This window comes from Lepidochelys kempii, chromosome 7 (genome assembly GCF_965140285.1).
Source record: "Lepidochelys kempii isolate rLepKem1 chromosome 7, rLepKem1.hap1, whole genome shotgun sequence".
NCBI classification, from domain to species: Eukaryota; Metazoa; Chordata; order Testudines; family Cheloniidae; genus Lepidochelys; species Lepidochelys kempii.
The window spans coordinates 43046944-43067229 of record NC_136386.1 but is presented as its reverse complement, the minus strand read 5'-3'; the positions used below and the strand labels follow the sequence as shown (position 1 = coordinate 43067229).

At 43.0% G+C, this 20286-nt stretch overlaps 1 protein-coding gene across 1 annotated transcript in view; it reads right to left on the bottom strand.

Annotated features, from left to right (window-relative positions):
- LOC140914485 (musculoskeletal embryonic nuclear protein 1) overlaps positions 1 to 20286 on the bottom strand; it is a 120862-nt gene that overhangs the window by 31791 nt on the left and 68785 nt on the right. The window contains exons 3-4 of the mRNA XM_073352404.1: positions 14589 to 14684; positions 9885 to 10006 (exon numbers count right to left, since the gene is read on the bottom strand). Of these exons, the coding sequence (XP_073208505.1) occupies positions 9885 to 10006; positions 14589 to 14684 (218 nt within the window). The remainder of the gene's footprint in view (positions 1 to 9884; positions 10007 to 14588; positions 14685 to 20286) is intronic.

Sequence of the window (20286 nt, the reverse complement as noted above, 5' to 3'; positions counted from 1 at the left end):
TCAAATCCAGACTCCAGCGAGAAACTGCTGAATTGGAATTCATTTGCAAATTGGATACTATTAATTTAGGCTTAAATAGAGACTGGGAGTGGCTAAGTCATTATGCAAGGTAGCCTATTTCCTCTTGTTTTTTCCTACCCCCCCCCCCCCCCCAGATGTTCTGGTTTAACTTGGATTTAAACTTGGAGAGTGGTCAGTTTGGATGAGCTATTACCAGCAGGAGAGTGAGTTTGTGTGTGTATGGGGGTGGGGGGGATGTGAGAAAACCTGGATTTGTGCTGGAAATGGCCCACCTTAATTATGCACATTGTAGGGAGAATGGTCACTTTGGATGAGCTATTACCAGCAGGATAGTGAGTTTGTGTGTGTGGTTTTTGGGAGGGGCGTGAGAGAACCTGGATTTGTGCAGGAAATGGCCCAACTTTATTATCATGCACATTGTGTAAAGAGTTGTCACTTTGGATGGGCTATCACCAGTAGGAGAGTGAATTTGTGTGTGGGGGGTGGAGGGTGAGAAAACCTGGATTTGTGCTGGAAATGGCCCACCTGATGATCACTTTAGATAAGCTATTACCAGCAGGACAGTGGGGTGGGAGGAGGTATTTTTTCATATTCTCTGTGTATAAATAAAGTCTGCTGCAGTTTCCACGGCATGCATCCGATGAAGTGAGCTGTAGCTCACGAAAGCTCATGCTCAAATAAATTGGTTAGTCTCTAAGGTGCCACAAGTACTCCTTTTCTTTTTGCGAATACAGACTAACACGGCTGTTACTCTGAAACCTGTCATTACTGTATTTGAAAACACAGAGAATGTTAAGATTCAAAAACTACAATGAGTAACTATTCTTGGGGCATAGTCATGCAGTTTTATTTATAAAGCACCATACACATCTAATCTGCTGTATAAACAGTAGCCACTTCTGAACATAAAAAATTCTGTTATCAGTCCTTTCTTAAAACTATCCTCCATATAAAGACAGACTGTCAATAAAAGCAGTAGGAGTGCTATTTCTGTGGGACATCTCAAGTAACGAATCACGAGGGATCAAGTAACAGGGCTAAGAAAGGAGATGATCTCATAGCAAGAACTAACATGAGAATGATTATATAGTTTCTAGAAATACAAACAGCACAGGACAGTGTCATTAGTTAGTTCAGGCAGAGAAGAGAGCCCTGGTTTTTATTTATACTTGCAATCAAGATGAAAACATTCTCTTCAGAGGAAAGAAGTTCCTTTGCCTACCTCCAGAGAAATCTTTCAGTAAAATATCGAGGTTCTTGCTCACAGTTCTAGGTCTCCCTTAGAGGATTTTTAGTAGGAAAATCTGAGACCCCCAATAAGCTTGTGTGTGTGAAAAATATACATTCAAATTTCTTAAATTTACCTTTGAACATTAAAAATACATGACACTAACTACTGAGTGCAGTTTAGTTCATATTTATGTAATCAGTTTTTTTTAAATAGACATGTGATTTATCCTTTTTAGAGAGGTTTTACGTTTCTTCCACATTAAGACCACAAATTGTAGACCAAATGCTTTGTCATTAAGATTAAAAACATCTTCTAAAATGTCACCACAATGTTCGGTGGGAACATCACTCTACCTTCATTATGGACAAAAATATCCAAGCATACAATGACTAGCTGAGTTAAAGGAATCAAATCTTATTTGTACAACAATAATAATTTTTCAGGTGTAACAACTAGTTAACTATATACAGAATGTTTCCACCATATCAACAGAAATAGTTGTTTACAGCACAATTTTTTTGTAATGGCACTTATGATAGCTTAGTACAAAAGACAAACTAAATTCGGAGGATCTGGAAAAAATGATTGTCAACTTGCAACATTAGGAATCACAGGGCAAGAAAACAGATGAGATGCACATGAATAAAAAGATGCAAAAGCTTAAACACAGAAAGTCACCAGAAACTTCTTTTAAGAGCTACCTGAACTAAAAGATAATCAGATTTTGCAGGCATCAGTTATAGGTACCCAGCTGGAGAAGAACTGCCTGACAAATGAATTTGACGAGAAGCACTCTTAGTTTTCCTAAATGAAATTAAATGTGAATGACAACGATATACTGAAATACTGAAATGGTCCTGGTTCCACAATGGGACAGATAAAAATGATGTTATGTTAGTTATCCTGATCTGAGGAACATGGCTATAGATGCCTAAAAATGATGAAGTAAAAATTGTTTTTGAAAGGGATACGCTAACTTGAAATGTACAGAATTTACAAAATGAGTTAAAAGTAGTTTCAGGAATTCTCCCCACCAACTTTTATGATTTTGAATAATAGTTTCCGATTTTAAAAATAGTCTTTGTTTGAAATAGGAGAAACTGACTGACTACACAAGGGAAAATAGTGAAAATGAATATATAGCAAGTACTATCAGATGCAGAAAGTAGAGAGAGATTTCTCTCTCCCTAATTCTTTGAGCTGCAGTAAGCTTACTTATTTGTAACATTAGTAGGTCAACAATAGTATTTCAGTTTGAAAAATAAGTTGATTGTGTCCCCTTAAGAGAGACTATAGTTATCAGTGACTATGTGGGCAGAAAGGCCTTGACTTAGAGGCCATGAGCTCAACCCAAGGGACTGAAACTTTTGATCCTACTCAGGTCTAGGTGACCGCTAAGTTGCTTACTTTTCCAGCAGAGATGTGAGTTCATCATGGAGTGTATTCTTCTAGGACACAAAAGCAGTTCAATTAAAACTTAAGGTGGAGAGTACAACTGAACAAAGGTGTTTCTGACAAAAACCAGATGCCTAACAACCACAACTCAATTGGGTATTCTTGTTTTAATAGAAAGTATGGAGCTAGTTCAGTGATGTGCATACCTGAAAAGTGGGTGTATGAATGGAGAGAATGTTGATATACCCATGTATATCAACATACTGACTAATTTCTGGAAATATTCACAAACAAGAAATGCTGGCTAGTAGATATTTAAGGTGTTTAAGTCCTAAGAGGGATTACTACTAAACTTTGGAGGATGGAGTTCTAACTTCTGTTACATCAACACAATCCCAGTCATATCACTGGGGTTACAGAGATGAGCTGGGTTTCCCAAGTTAGATACAAGTACTTAGGTAGAAAAAATTTCCTTCCTTCAACATCAAAACCTAAGGTGAGGCTTATTTCAGTGGCACAGGTTCTCTTTTGTGAAGATTTGCCATGTGGTATATGCATGTCCAAAATACAAGAAAAAAATGCATATACCACATGGCAAATCTTCACAAAATATTGCATATTAAAATAAAGGGCCTTTCTGGAATTTTAAATAGGCAAAATAGGGTATGATTTACAGTGTGAATATGTAACTGAACTGCAAGTTTTCTTTAGCACTAAATAGTTGTGTCTAGAAATACTCCATATGTAATAAAATTTCAAGTTTAACTGCACTGAGAAGTCAATTAAGACCAATGCTTCAAAGTATCTAGGGACTTGAGAACGTGAACCACCATTACAGGAAGCCTAAAGGACAAAGATCAACTCAATCTAAGAATGGGTTTATTGCAGAACCAATATGTTGTTCCACTGCGCTGTGAGTTTGGCAGCATTTTTATTATAAACGTCTGACATTAGGATTTACCACTAGAAAACCCTTTGTTTGGAGTTAGTCATAAAATTCATAAGTCTCCTGACACTTGTATTTCACAAGGTCATTTAATTTTTTGTGCGCCTTTTCATTAATCACCTGTTTTTAAAAAAAATCATATGGTAGTTACAGTACTTTCCAAAACTTGTTATTCTGTGTTAAAGCACAGAGAATTTAATTTAATTAAAAGTTATTATTCAACCATGCATAATTCTTTTCTACATTATTTGTAAAGCATCTGTACTGAGTGTTAGCTCTGAAACTTGGCTAGAAGATTCCCAATCCTTGATCTTTAAATGTGGGTGGCTTAGTTAAGTTAAGGCTTCAAGTTCAATTGATCTTTGACTGCAACCTACACAAAATGATCTTGTAAAATCAAAACTGTGTTGAATATTTTGGAAGACTAGCTATTTTTTTTTGTCTAGTAAGTTTTCTTTATATTTTACAAAAAGGGTAATACTTTGCAGACAGGCTTCCATTTGTATTGTATGCCATGCTAACTGAGTTTTAAGTTTTTTTAAATAAGGAAAAAGTTGTTTATTAGGTGTTCTCTTGTAATACCGTAGGTATAGCAACCAATTAAAAAACTGTAAAGGGATTGTGGCAGAGCACCGGCCATGCCTCGGAGGGTACTGGGCTTCTAGGTGCTTAGGGCTTCAGGTGATCTGATTAGTCTGTTTCTTTTGATTGCTCCTAATCAGTTCTTGATTGCTTCCAGGTGTCTTATGGAGTCTGCCTGAATTAATTGCTTCTAGCACCTTCCTGACTGCTCTGCAGTAGCCTCTGCTTTGGTTACTCATGAAACAGAAAACTATTCATCCAGTGTGTTTCCCTCTACCAGACTCCTGCACCAACTGGTCTGGGTCTGTCACATATCCCTCCCCCCTGCTCAAAAGCAAGGGGTTGGGCGGCTTGGGACAACATAAAGTGCACACGTGACAAACCATCGGCATTGCCATGGCGGCTCCTTGCTCTATGTTGCATGTGGAACACGAAAGGTTAGAGGGACAAGAACCACCTAGTTACCCTGGAGTTCTTCTTCTTGTTTCACTGCATCCATTGAAGTGGGGCCTGGTCAGTCACAAGGACAAATCTACACCCAAGCAGGTAATAACGTTATGCTTCCATGGCCCATTTAACAGTGAGGCACTCCCTCTCAACCACTACATATTTTTGTTCCCTCGGAAGGAGTTTCCTGCTGAGGTAGAGTATTAGGTGCTCCTCCTCCCTGACCATCTGCCAGAGGACGGCCTCTCACCCCACCTCGGATACATCTGTTTGTAGGATGAATTCCATGGTGAAATCCAGGGCTACCCATACAGGGTTACTGCACAGGCTAGTCCGTAGGTCTGCGAATGCCCTCGCTGCTGCATCCAACCATCTGACTGGATCAGGGCCACAGGCCTTCACTAAGTCCATTAGGGGACTTGCCCTTGTGGCAAAATGGGGGATGAAATGCCGGTAATACCCCACCACTAGGAATGTTAGTACCTGCTTCTTATGACTCGGCTGGGGCCAATTTTGGATGGCCTCTAACTTATTCAGCTGGGGTTTTACCAGACCTTTTCCTACCACATAGCCAACATATTTGGCCTCCGTGAACCCTATGGCGCACTTGACAGGGTTTGCCATAAGGCCAGCTCACCTGAAGGTATCAAGGACTGCCCCCACCTTCAAGTGGGTTTCCCAGTCTGGGGTATGAATAACCACATCATCCAGGTAGGCCACAGCATACCTGGCATGGGGGCGCAATAGCTTGTCCATGAGGCACTGAAACGTAGCTGGAGCCCCATGTAGTCCAAAAGGAAGGACAGTGTATTGGAAAAGACACTCTGGTGTAGAGAACGCCATCTTTTCCTTTGTGTCTTTGGCTAGGGGAATCTGCCAGTACCCTTTTGTCAAGTCTAGGGTCATCAAATACCAGGCATTACCCAGACGGTCCACTAGTTTGTCTATGCGAGGTATGGGTTATACATCAAACTGGGATATCTCAGTCAGTCGGCGGAAGTCGTTGCAGAACCTTGTGGTGCCATCAGGTTTGGGCAACACCACTATCGGGCTGGACCACTAACTGTGGGATTCTTTGATGATCCCCATCTCCAGTGTTTGTTTTACTTCTGCTTTTATTTCCTTCCTTTTGGCTGCTGGTACCTGGTAGGGCCTCATTGTTACTCTGGCCCCAGGGTTCGTGACGATGTGGTGATATGTCTCGTTTGTGCGACCTGGCTTTGTCGAGAATACATCTGGATGATCATCTCAAATACCTCCTTCTTCTGGACTGGCGTTAAATTGGGACACACCCTCACCTGTTCAGGGATTTTGTCCACTGGGTACAGGTCTTCTCGAACAGCTGCACATGCCTCTCAGGCATGCCAGGGTTTCAGAAGGTTGACATGGTATATATTTGCTCTAGTTTTCTATGTCCTGGTTGTCGCACCTTGTAATTTACAAGGTGCCCCCCCACAGGTTCAGCTATTTCGTAGGGTCCTTCCCACTGGGCCAATAGCTTACTTTCTGCCACGGGTACTAGTGCCACTACTCGGATGCCAGGTTGAAACTGCCAAACTTTGGCTTGACAGTTGTAGTAAGCTCGCTGGGCCTCTTGGGCCTTTTCTAGGTGCTCCCTCACTATGGGAGTGACCCAGGCTATCCGGTCCCTCATTTGTAGCACATGCTCTATTTCGTTCTTCCCCTCACTGGGTTCCTCCTCCCGAGTTTCCTTGGGTATGTCCAACATGCCTCAGGGGTGGCGTCCATACAATAGCTCAAAGCGGGAGAATCCCGTGGAAGCTTGGGGAACCTCATGGATGGCGAACATGAGGTATGGCAGTAGGTTGTCCCAATCTTTCCCATCCTTGCTTACCACCTTTTTTTTATCAAGGCCTTGAGGTTCCGGTTAAATCTTTCCACCAGACCATCGGTTTGTGGGTGGTAAACCGAGGTCCGCAGGGTCTGGACATGGAGCAGGAAACACAGGTCCTTCATTGGCTTGGACATGAACAGTGTTCCTTGGTCCTGTGAGGATTTCTTTTGGTAGCCCTACCCAGGTGAAGATTTCCACAAGTACTTTGGCACTGCTCTTGGAGGCTGTGTTTCGTAGGGGGACAGCTTCTGGATACCTGGGTGCACAGTCTAGGATGACAAGCACATACTGGTGGCCTCGGGTCATCTTCTCTAGCAGCCCCACTAGATCCATGGCGATCCGCTCAAATGGAACTTCAATGATCGACAGGGGTACCAAAGGGGCTCTTAGATGTGGAGGAGGGCTGCACAATTGACATTCGGGACAGGAGGTGTAGTACTGCCGGACATCCTCATGTCTCCTCGGCCAGAAGAACCTGAGCAAGATTCGCACCTGGGTTTTCTCCACCCCCAGGTGTCCTCCAAAAAGGTGACTGCGGGGAAGGTTTAATATTGCCCTCTGGTGTTTTCAGGGTACTAGGAGCTGGTGTATCTTTTGTCCTGCATGCGCACGACCCTGTACAGGAGGTCCTTCTTGATTATGAAGTATGAGTTTTTACTGCTACGGGTACCCCATCTATCTTGGCCACCTCCTTCCTGGCACTCTCATACCTTGAGTCCTCCACTGGTCCCGTCCAAAAGTTGCCCCCTGGGACTTATGAGCTGGAACTCTGAGGGATCTTCTTCTACCCTCTAGCTGGCTCTGTGGGGTTGGGGTTGGAACCAGTTTCTGAACCTGCCTGTGTCTTGGGGTCCTTCCTTTTAGTAGCCCAACTCTGCTCGTCTATACAGGCGGCCCTTTGTCCTTGTAGCAGGATTCGGGTACCCAAGGCCTTGGCAGCCCTTCTTTCCCTTTTTGTGTTCCGGCCTCCCCCGTGGGCGGGGAATAGTTCCTGGGATACTTCCATGAACACTGGGGGAGAACATTCTGCTGTGGAGGCCTTCCTCAGTTTGGGGAGCTCCTCTTCCTCCCACCCCTCCCAAGTTTCCAAACCTGGGAAAAATCTCTTCTGATGAGCACAGGATAGGAGAGCTGTGGGACCACCCCTGCTTTCACCTTGTGACATTTCCCTGAACTTCTAGCTTTACTGGTATGATGGGGTAGTAGCTAACAGTCCCATGGACACGTTACCCCTGTATGTTTAGCTTGCGTTAACTTGCTGAGCTTTACTAGTTTACCTGAGATCAGGGTGATAGTGCTCCCGAATCTATGAGCACCACCGTTTCTACCCCATCCACTTTTACTGGCCTTGTATATTTGTGGGGGGTGACTGCGACCCCCACAAGGTTGAGGAGGGAGCATGGGCCACTCCAGTCCACGAGATTACACTGCATGTGCTCTTCGAGGTTGGGGCACTGGGCTGCCATGCCTAACACAGCTCTCCACACCCGTAACACCTATAATTGCTTCTCCTATCCCACGGATTAGGAGGTTTAGGCTCGGGGTTTCCCCCACCCAATCCATTCCCATCCTCCTGGAGTCCCATCTGGTCTTCGGCCTCTCTCTTCTTCCACCTAAGGGTCCCTGGTCACCTGAACCCCTGGGGTTGGCGTTAGTCGCTTGTCTCGTATGGGGCCTTCCCTAGGTAGATGGGTCAATTCCCTGGCCATCAATTGTCTCTCTACCAGCACGACTGTTTCATCGTAGGTGGACGGGTTGTGCTTGCCTACCCACGTACAAAGGTCTTGCATAGTCTCCGCATAAATTCGTCTATGACCAACGTCTCCAAAACTTTCTCTGAGCTGCATGCCTTAGGCTGTAGCCACTTCCGAGCAAGGTGCATTAGATCTAACAGCTGAGACCTTGGTGGCTTGCTCTCCTGGTACTTCCAATCATGGAACTTCTGGGCCTGTAGGGCTGCCATCACGCCTGATCAGGCCAGGAACTCTGTCCTCAGCCGGGGTAGCTAGCTGCATCCCCGGCAGGCAGATCAAAATGGGCCTTCCGGGCTTCTCCGCACAGAAAAGAGGTGAGAATATTGGCCCACTGGTCCTGTGGCCACGCCTCACGCTGAGCAATTCTTTCAAAAGACAGGAGATGTCATCCCTGGCCATCATTTCTGGTAGACAGCCTGTTGCCCTTGACGTTTGTGTCCCTCTGGGCCCTTGGGTTTGGTTGGAGAGGGTCTTTAGTTGGTCCACTACCTCTCAGAGGAGAACTCGATCTTGGGCGGCTTGGTTCACTAACAACTGGTTGGTTTCTTGTTGTAACTGGGAAGATTCCTGCACTGCCATCCCTTGTATCCACGTAGCCTCCTGCTGGGCTGCTGTGGCTTGTACCAGAGCTTTCACCAATTCCTCCATTGTGGTGAGGGCACATTGACCCTTAAAAAAACCAACAAAAAAACCAACCAACTCCCCAGTGCACCTTCCCCCCTCCCTCCCCCGACCCCGCCGTGCTGTGACCAAGAATCCCACTTTTCACACCAGTTGTGCCAGAGCACCAGCCTTGCCTTGTGGGGTTCTGCACTTCTAGGTGGTTGCCTCAGAGGCTTGCTGTGACCCTCAGTGTAGCCTCTCTCCCCTCCTAGAAGGGTGGGTTACAGTTTACTGAATCACCTTCATCATTAGCCAGTCAACAGATTCGGTGTAAGAACCCTCTTTAGTCCCTGTCTTCCTTCTCAGAGAGCGTTTGTGTGTGTGGACACTGGGGGGAACCCGCGCCCACCTTCTTCTCCGGGTTCCAGCCCAGGGACCCTAATTGGCAGCAGAAACAGGTAGTTTTCCTATACTACCAGAGCTATAGCCCTTCCCTGTGCTACTTCCCCAAACAGCCCCTCCTAGCACTCTCCTTGGTACCTGACCACGCTTGTTCTCCCGGGTCTTTTACTGTACACCTTCTTTCTCCCAATCTTCCCACAACACACCTTCCTACTCCCAGCTCCTAGCAGCCGGCCTCTCTGAAGGGGCTTCCTTTTAAACTAGTCCCAGATGGTTCTAAACGGGCTTCAGGTGATCTGATTACCCTGTTTCCTTTAATTGCTTCTAATCAGTTCTTAATTGATTCCGGGTGTCTTATGGAGTCTGCCTGAATTAATTGCTTCTAGCACCTTCCTGACTGTTCTGCAGTAGCCTCTGCCTTGGTCACTCAGGAAACAGAAAACTATTCATCCAGTGTGTTTTCCTTCTATCAGACTCCTGAACCCAACCAGTCTGCGTCTGTCATAGGATGCTAGTCAAGTGTTAGACTTGACTATTACACACCCGTTTGTGTAATAATGTTTAACTGACCATCTTTAAAAGCAAGTGCAGTGTCACTGCAAGACTCTACTCTTCAATTCATTTAGTTGCAAGAATAGAAATATTTACCATATTCACCAAAGCGAAGGGACTCCCATTGCTGCCATTCCACAATGCTGCTGACTGCGCGCACACCAGCGTAGATTAGCAGCATCCCTAAGGTGGCATCCAGCAAGAAGTTTATAAGGTACCTGGAAGGGGGGAGAAAGTACAGAAGAGAAAACCATGAGCATGGTTTTTTCCCCCTGGAGTTAGCGGGCATCATATTACTGCAACTGACAAAGGGTAAATTTGCTTGCCTCTCTAAAAGGCCAGCATCACTATGAGATTTTAAAAACTTGAACAGTTATGTATTTGCTCCCATTTCTTATCCGAGATTTTAAACAGTTTTATAACTACCCCACTACTAGTATTTGTCCTTCAAGTTAAATGTTAAATGAAGCTCCATGTATTTCTGTGTACAAACTCCAATTTGCATTTTATGTCCTCAAGTTAAAACCAACTTCATCTTCCCACTCTCATTTCTCTATTTGGAAAGACTTCATTTAAGTGGAGCCAGAGAACAACATCTTATTTTAAAAACATCTTGTTTCTTATATAGCTTGGGAAACAGCTCAAAATGAAAAAAAAAAGTCAAACTCATTCCAGTCATGGAAAATATGGACTTGCTGCATGTGGATGTTAAAGGAAGGCACAGCTCTTACATACGTGAGATGCTGCAGCCATCAGTTTTTCTACTGAAAAGTAATGCTTGTAGACCCAGCTATGAACAGCCCGGTGCTGAATACAAAACATGTATGGTGTAATAACTATAGAATACAAATGTAAAGTAATTCCACCAAACATTAGACTGGACTGATTTATTTCCACCAAGTCAATTACTGTATATAACCATTCTGAATATGTTAATTGTACGTATCTTCAGAAAGACTGTCTAAATCCCCTTTTCTTTTTAATATATATAACTATTTCAATCGTTATATAGTTGCTACTCTACTGTTAAGTTGTTTTAAAAGAAACTTTTGGCTGTATGGTATACACCAAAAGCTAAAGGGATTATTATGGAATTTAAGTGAATCATGAGTTATATCTTCACCAGAATGTCACATTGACTTACAAGATGTTCTGGTATCTCATTTGCTAATCACTCTTGGTTGAACAAGGTAACAGCTCAGGTGCTACCAGTGACATGACATTAAACTGTTCTTTTAAAGGCCACATTGGGTTGAAAATTTTTAACATGAATACTTGAAGCCAGTCAGGGGTCTTGATGGTAACTCTTTGTACTGCTACCTGGGATTCGTGCTTCCATGTGGATGGTGTGCCCAAGTAGAAAGGGTGACAACATTGTCTGTTTTACTTGCACATCTGCAGGAGGAAAACTGGTGTCTCAGAGGAAGCTATTGGCACTCTTTAGTGCAGGGGTGGGCAAACTACGGCCCGTGGGCCGGATCTGGCCCGTCAGGGCTCTGGATCCGGCCCACGGGATTGCCCCCCATGGTGCTGCAGGCCCCGCGCTGCTCTCAGAAGCAGCTGGCACCACGTCCCTGTGGCCTGGGGGATGGGAGGGGAGGGAGAAGAGGCAGAGGGCTCCATGCATTGCCCTTGCCTCCAGGCACCGCCCCCCCCCCAGCTCCCATTGGCCGGGAACAGGGAACCATGGCCAATGGGAGCTTCAGGGGAGGTACCTAGAGGTGCAGCAAGGGCAGCACGCAGAGCCCTGTGCCCGCGCCCCACCGGGGCCACGCAGGGACATGGTGCTGGCCGCTTCCCAGATCGGTGTGATGTGGGGCCAGGGCAGGAGGGCAGGCAGGCAGCCTGCCCTGGTGCACACCTCCGCCACCCTGGAGCCACCTTAGGTAAGCGGCGCTGGGCCGGAGCCTGAACCCCTCCTGCACCCTGCCCCCCAACTCCCTGCTCTGAGCCCCCTGCCTGCATCTCACACATCCCCTGCCCCTTAGCCCCCTGCCCTGAGGCCCCCGCCATACCCCGCACCCCGACCCCCTGCCCTGCTCCCATCCGCACATCTCCTGCACCCCTTCCCTGAGCCCCCTCCTGCCCTCCACACCCCAACCTCCTTCTCTGAGCCCCTTCATACACCCACATCCCTCCTCTGCCTCAATCCCTTACCCTGAACTTGTTCCTGCACACCGCACCTCCTCCCACACCCTGCACTCCCTCCTGCACCCCAACCCCCTGCCCCAGCCCTGCATACAACTTCCCCACCCAGATCTGGCCCTCGGCCCAAAAAGTTTGCCCACCCCTGCTCTAGTGATTGGAAGAAAAGGGCTGTAGTGGTGAAATGGGTACTATTAGAAAGAGGAGATGGGGTGTAAAGGGTTAAAATGGTAGTCTCCCAAACTGAACAGTTTGGAGCCTCAACACCAGTTTTGGGATTCAGAAGAGGCTCAGCAAGAATATAAAAAGAAAGCAAAACTTCTGTTAACATGCCATTTTGCACCCAGGTCTTACACACACAGCTTTTTGTGCAGAATTGGTATTTCCATAATTATTTTTTTAAAATGTTAACACAACAACTCTGCTTCAAAATTATGATTAAGAGGACCATATAATCAATTTTTAAGTGTTTAGCAGAGGAACCAACAAGCAACACAAGTATCGCTAACACAAACCATTTTATTCCAAAGACCACAAGAGGTCACTGCAGTCCAAAGACTGGGAAAATATCTAGTAGGCTATATTATAGTGCAGTTGCTTGCTCCTTTCTAATTAAGTGTTTAAATTACAATCCTCCTTATCTTAAGGTATTTAAAATCTGCCCGTAAAGTTTGTTCAGGGATTTTAACTTGCAGCTCCCTGAATTCTGAGTACTAGTTTCTTGATGCCTTTTTGTACTCCCAGAAGTTAAAAATGACTCAGTTTAGGTGAAAAGAAAAGGAGTACTTGTGGCACCTTAGAGACTAACAAATTTATTTGAGCTTAAGCTTTCATGAGCTACAGCTCACTTCATCGGATTCCACTGAATGCACCCGACGAAGTGAGCTGTAGCTCACGAAAGCTTATGCTCAAATAAATTGGTTAGTCTCTAAGGTGCCACAAGTACTCCTTTTCTTTTTGTGAATACAGACCAACATGGCTGCTACTCTGAAACCTGTATATACGTATGAGTAGGGTCCGACAATGTAAATCAACAATCCCTGTCTATGCTGTATTCTAATCATTCAGAGGTCAAAAGAAGATCCTATCATATACATGAATTGTAAACATGGGATATCTCAATAATCATCTTTCTTTAAAATGTACTGTGAATGGTGGAGGAACAAGCCATTGGCCTTACGTTAATTCGTATAACTAAGTTATATCTGAAACCTGTCAGTTTAGGTGGACAGCCTAATGTGACAAGATTCTGGCTCTGTCTCTTGCATTCCCACAAGATTAGGAGCTACAATTACACTGAAGTTTTTCATAATACCAGTCTATTTATAAGACTTTTTAAAGCTAAAACCTTGTGTAATTATTAGATAAAAATACAATGGCCTTCCAATAATAATTTCTTGATTTGCTATGTAGAGCCACCATTTCAAATCAACCGAGAACAGCCCACTGAACATGAGCTCAGAAGTTTCTAAGTAAGCAGTGTCCTTTGGTGCAGTGTGTGGAGCCAACCCTCTAGTTGGGACTCAAGAGTGTAAAATGCCGGTCCAAAATGATATGCTGTTAAAAGTGGCTTTACAGCACCCATTACCAGAAGAGTAAGCTGTTGGGCAGGAGCGCATTTCAAGAAAGACCCCAAACTCTCCTCCATTTCCTTCTGTAGCTGCTGGTAAAGACTCAGGAGCTCAAAATTGTCTCAAAGACATAAATCTTCAGAATTAACATAATGGAATTTATATGCATAGTCACAATGCTCAGAGCATGAGATTGCAAAATTAATGTTTTCTGAATTAGCCTCCTACATGCTGAGCAACATTTTTCAGCATTAACAGTGAAAGTAATACTGCATTTTAGAAAACAGACAGGAAAGCCATTATAAAATATCCTCAGACACCACTCTGACTTAATATTCATGCCTGACTGGATTAATGTAAGATTTTTGGAGTGTTTATGCATGATACTTATTGGAACCATAGTAGATTTTCTTAGCTCTCTAGGATCCCCTACTTCCTTGACCGCCTCCTCCCTCCCCCGACAACAGCCTTGTGTTACAACCTTTCCTTCTGTTAGGATGTGGTTTTTAACAATTAAAGTTAAGATTTTTTCAGTTATTTTTAGTAAAAGTCACGGACAGGTCGTGGACAATAAACAAGAATTCATAGAAGCCCACAACCTGTCTCTGAGTTTTCCTAAAAAATACGAGGGGATGGGGGGAAAAAGGACTGATGATCTCAGCCCACGGCACAGCTGCAGGGGCTGAAGCCGAAGAAGTCACAGAGGTTTGTTAAAGTCACCGAATCTGTGACCTCCATGACTAAATCATATCCTTATTAATGATACATTAATTTGGCAAGAGAGGAGGGGTGTGTGTGTGTGTGTGGGGTGATGTTTCCTTGGAGATACAAGGTGCTTTTCTCCCCACAATACAAGGCGTCAGGACACTCAATTGCCTCTCAATGATTCCCAGTTCACACTGACAAGGAAACGATACCAGAATTCTGATCCTCCATTAGTTATTCTTAAAATGTGAACTTTCAAAAACCCCTCATATAGTTCCTCAGATTCTTTTTCCAACCATCAACCCCCAATTAAACTGTCAATGAATCTCAGAAAAGATATTTCCCTAAAGAGTAGTTTACTCAAATTCACAGCACTCACAGTGAACAAGGGTCCTCTTCAGTTAGGTCTGATAAATACACATTTGCAAAGTGTATGAACAACATCCCTATGGCTTGTTTGGACGTATCTAAAAACCTGTATAAAATAAAAAGGATTGGATTTTGAAAAGTACTTACATTAAACAATCAAAATATAGTAGAACCTTGCTAATTCATACTAATTAGTCAGAGCCCAGTACTAATTATGGACTTTTTCAAATTACCAAGTCATAACACATTAATTTCTGACAAAGTGCAGTTTTAAATTTGTACTTTGTAATGTACCTGTTCTGAATAATATGAAACTTCACTATCACCTCCTTCTGTTATAATTTAAGCAGTGGGGAGAGGCTGCTAGTATTTTGTGTAGATTACAGAATAGCATTACAGTAACAGTAAAGAGATTAATAGAATTTTATAAACAAATATAGCACAGTCTTGCAAGAAATATTTTTTTATTTTTTATTTATGCATTTATAGCAGGTTTGTGGCAGAGCGAGGAATACAATTCAGATCATCTGGCCATTAGTTCTGCACTTTAACAGCTAGATAATGCTCCCTTCATCTAAAGTCTAGTTTATTAAAAAGCTGATGTTGATATTTTAGCCTGGAAGTAAATGGCTATACTGAATGTCAATTAATTTACAATATCTTCCATTGTTGTATGCAGTGTTGTTGTAGCCATGTTGATCCCAGGATATTAGAGAGCCAAGATGGGTGAGGTAATATTTTTTTTATTGAACCAACTTCTGATGGCGAGAGTGCCAACCTTTCGAGTTTACACAGAGCTCTTCCTCCTGAAAAGGTAACTTGAAGAACAAGGAACTTCTTTTGCTCACCATTTCATTCAGCAGCAGTTCTTATTCCCTATTTATTTAAAATAAAATATAGTCCAACAGAAGCTTTGCAATGAAGACAGTGTTTGTTTCTATATAGTACTTGTACAGGACGTGTGTGTTGCTGTTACTTTCTCCTCCTCTAGCAAGGAGTCAGCAGCACAGGTAAGAGCAGAAAATAAAAACATGCTCAACTGCCTTCTAACACCTGCACTTTCCTCCCACCCCACCACCTCCAAATAAATCAAACAGACTGGCCATTAATAGCGAGAGAAGGTGGGTGAAGTAATATCTTTTATTGGACCAACTTCTTTTGGTGATAGACAAGCTTTCAAGCTTACAGAGAGCTCTTCTTCCTCGAAAGCTTGTCTCGTCCACCAACAGAAGCTGGCTCAATAAAAGATATTACCTCATCCACCTTGTCTCAATTAAATTACAATGCAAGTTATACATCAAATATTACTGCCAAGTAGCAAACTAATTGAGAAAAAAGATCCCATCACTATGGAAAGTTTTAAAAATACGACTCCTTTACACTAGATACAGACTATGTCAGTGAGTCCAGATCAAGAACATTCTCTTTTCTTCTGCACAAAATTAGAGGGGTCAGTACACATTTTATTCACATCACGAAGTATGGGAAACATGTATCAAAACAGTGCATCTGGATGAGCTCTGTTCTCTCCTTTTGTTACTTAATATTTTTCTCCTTTTCTTTCATTGTCTATTGTTTCCTTTGCTGGCTTTTTGCATTAATTCAAAAAAATTTCTCCTTTTTAAAGACCAACACAGTGTTCTTGCCCTGTATTCTTGTCCCCTTCCTGGTTTTCTTGTCCCTTAGCTCTATTCTCTCATCTTCAGCACCAGATGCAGAGAGTTGAATGTAGGAACTGAGAAAACAGCAAGTTATCTACCTCATCAGCACCAACAAGTACCACACACATCAGCTGGGAAGTTTAGGAACTAGATGTTGTGTTTTAAAAATAGAAAACTACTTGCTGAGGGGCACCGACTAGGAATTTCAGCTCTAGATTAATTTCTAGTATGTGGGAAGCAAAGAGTTTTAGATTTTCAATGACTTTAAAGTTTAGGATTGGTCACTGGAAACAATATTTTAAAGTGCTGAAGCTCATTGCAATTCCTAATTTCTAGAACAATAGCACCTGATTCACATCAGCCTCAGCTGATACCAAACATTAAGGGAGATCAAGCTTACTTCATTATGAGATAGAAACATCAGAAGATCCAATGAACACTAGGTTAATCAGGCCTCAAAGCCATAGTCTTCAGCCAGGAAGGCATAAACAGACTTCCACTTTTTTGACGCTTCCATCTTTTGTATGATCTTGGCTAGCAGCAGAACAGGTGGGAAGTCACATAGGAAAGACATTGCCAAGCTTTGTGAGAGGTCACTCACCATCTCATATGGTGCACAAAGAGGCCACAGGGGACTACTGCTGTTTCCAGATGCCAAGTGGTCACCAGGTCAAACTGATTTACAATGGTGACCTTGCATCTGGAAACTGAAATGAAGTGCCCTGTGGCCTATGCGCCTTCCTACCTTTTCCATTGTTCCTGAGAGAGGAGAGAGTATATAATAGAACCTTGATCTCCACAGCCAATGTGATAATGCAGAGGGGATTGCAGGAATTACTGGACAGGTCTTGTGTTCATTGATGCATGTCTGTGCATGAGATCAGCATTCCCAGTACGCTCCAACAAAACTGCATTTTCTTCCATGACACCACTTTTCCTTTATGGCCATCTTCATCTTCTATTAATATTCTGTTGAAAAGAGACCTTGTACATGACCGCATTCACCCTAAGGCCAGGCCTATGACCGACTTCTCTGACATTGTATGTTTGTTTTTATCATGAATCCAAAGTACTCCAAGAACAATATCATAGTGTGCTGATTTTTCAGGTCTCTCTGTACAAAGCCCTGATCAGTAAAACTGTCCAGGCAGAAATAAAATAGAATTTTCTTCTTCCTTAAAGCTGGTATTAATACTACATTGATCCTGGAAGAGACCTGGAAGCACTAGCCAGAAGAAGTGGTAATGATCAAAGTTAAACAAAACAGCGACATCCATATGCAAAAAGAAAGCTGCCTGTGGGGTAATGATTGAAGCTGAAAAACGGTGACATCCATATGCAGAAAGGAAGAGTTGCCTCTGGGATGTAAAAATGGGAATTTCTTTCTACAGTGTCTGGCAGAAGCCAGGATTGTAAGTCTACTTTTCTGATTACTCTGAATAGCCTCAACTTCCCATAAAGTTTCCCATTGTAGCAATAAGAGCTGGGGACTGATTTGCATGAGCATCTGATCTCAGTGATGAAGGCCCCATATACCTACATGAAAGATGTGTCCTGCTCTCTTTTTCAGCAAGACACCCTTATGTCATAGGATTTCTAGTTGAGGGCTCATACTTGCAATACTGCGCACCCATGTTAGTACTGCTTGTGAAAGCATGTGAGGGCACTTAGTGTGTTTAATGGAAGGGCCTGTACAGTAAGGAGGCCATAGTTCAGGCAAAAAATCTTCCCCCTTTAGAAACAGTGACTCCCTGACAGTATGGGAGAATAGTCACTTGCCTGCAAGCCAGTTTTTCCCAATCTTGCCTGCCTCCTTTCTTGCTTGCGGGATGGAGGCAGAGGCAACCCTGCCTGGGCTGTGGAGACTGTGCCTGTGGGTACATTTACACTACAATGAAGATATGATATTGCAACTTGTACAGGCCCACCCAAGATTGATGTATCTAGATCAAAGCTAAGGCGCAGCAGAACAGGCTAGCCACTTGGATATGTACCCAGTCCTTGTACCCAGGAGGCTAGCCCCGCTGCTGCTCCAGCTTCCATGGCTACACTCCCATCGTTGTTCAAGCTAACTTTAATCTAGCTAGATTAAAGCTAGCTCAGGTATGCTTACACAAGATGCAGTCACACCTCCCAGCTGCAAAGCAGACATACCGTGCATCTCTCTTGGCCTCTCCAATCCACCCTAGCTTCTTTTGTGCCCAGACTGGGTTGTGGGGGAACTGTATTCTTCCCACAGAGCTGGCCAACCTCCTCAACAAGACACTTGATTGGAGGGAGAGAGATGAAGCAGGAGGCCAAGATCTTTCCTTTTGCCAATGGTTTTCCCTTGGCCTAACTTATCTCCTGATGCCTGCAAAGACAACAGCTGTTGCAAATGCCTCCCAAGAAGAAGCAGCACTAAGAGGACAGTCTTTCCAAAGGCAAATGCAACCCCAAGACACTGCTGGAAATGAGATGGACAAGTTATTGAGTCAAAATATTATACAGAAATTTTAAATAGAAAGTTGACATTTCTCTTAGAAAAGCCCTGCAGCAGAATATCGGGCTGAGCCACATGTCACTGTGGAGGCAGACAAAACTGAAGGGAGCTTCAGTGGATACGACATTCCCCTGCTGCCAGTGAATGACAGATCTAGTTCTGTCCTCAAGCCGTAAGCAGGCTGAAGGAGCATACTAATGTATCTGGTGACCTTTGCACAATGAAGACTGATAAATAAGAAGGGGAAATTATATATAAGGAACACACTACATTCATTTTCAGAAGGGAAATCATGATCCTTTGGATGTAGGTTCCACCAGGTATATCTTACTTACTGAAGTCAAACTATTCCCATGCTGGCTGATGGAGAGGACCAGACTGGCTTCTTTCAATCATAACTCATCTGAAGTTTGCTTTAAGTCAGTATTTCATAGGCAACCAAATAATGAGTTAAAACTCTACAAAACAGTTCTCCAGGATCATATGATGAAACAAATAGCATATAAAATAGAGAATTTATTACCAACTTCAACTCCTGAATAGCTGCATGTTGATCATTGGATCAAACAGTGAAGTTACACAAGATAATGTTAACGTCTTCAAATTAAATCTGATGCTCACACAAGAGCTGAGAATTGCAGTTACATGTAATGTAGCTAGAAAATTTACTCTAACAACAAGCTGCAAGGAATTTACTTTCAACCAGTGTCAACTTCTTTCATGAAGATCAACTAGGTTCCCTAAATTGGCCAATCTTGGGTGTTCATTTTAGATAGTTTTGTCTGGCATATGCTAAAAGTGAAACTGTTTACACTAGGTAATATATGTATTCAGAATGGTTGGGCCACATTTTTAAGTTTGGGTGCCAAAAAATATCTGGGACCTAATGTTTAAAGGTGTAACCTTAGCTGTTTTCAAACAGCAGTTGTTTCTGCTCAGTACCACTGAAAAGCCAGGTCCAGGTACTTATTTAGATTTCAATTTACAAAAAGGTACCTTACAAAATAGTTCTATTTAGGTGCCTAAACAAATTTTTTAGCATCCAAGTTTGAAAATTTGGCCTGTAATTTAAGACCCCATTTACTTTTGAAAGACTTAGTATTTTTCCTGATATTTTTGTGGTTTAATTTCATTTTAAAGCCTTTTCTTTAAGAAATATTAGACATTTCAATAAATGAAAAAACAGATGACAAAGGAAAGACATTTGGGGGGTAATCTGAATAGTGTTTATATGAACCCGCACATCAGCTAAGAGTCCAAGTTTACAAAGCTCTGACAAGACATTCTGCTTTTCAACATTATGGGCCAAATTCTACCTTCAATTAAATACATGGATCCCAAAGCCTCAACAAGGATCTGCACAGGCATATTTTAGGGAAGATTTAGTTTGGTGTACAGAAAAGGGAGTAAAACAGCTACTTTAAAAACGATACCTCAAGCTTTCACACAAATATTTTTTGAATCTTTAGCATTTAGAATAAGATTTCTAAAGGGGTATGTAGTAAGACAGAACGAACAGGAAAAACATACAGTAAAATAATGACTGGAATACTTGTGGCACCTTA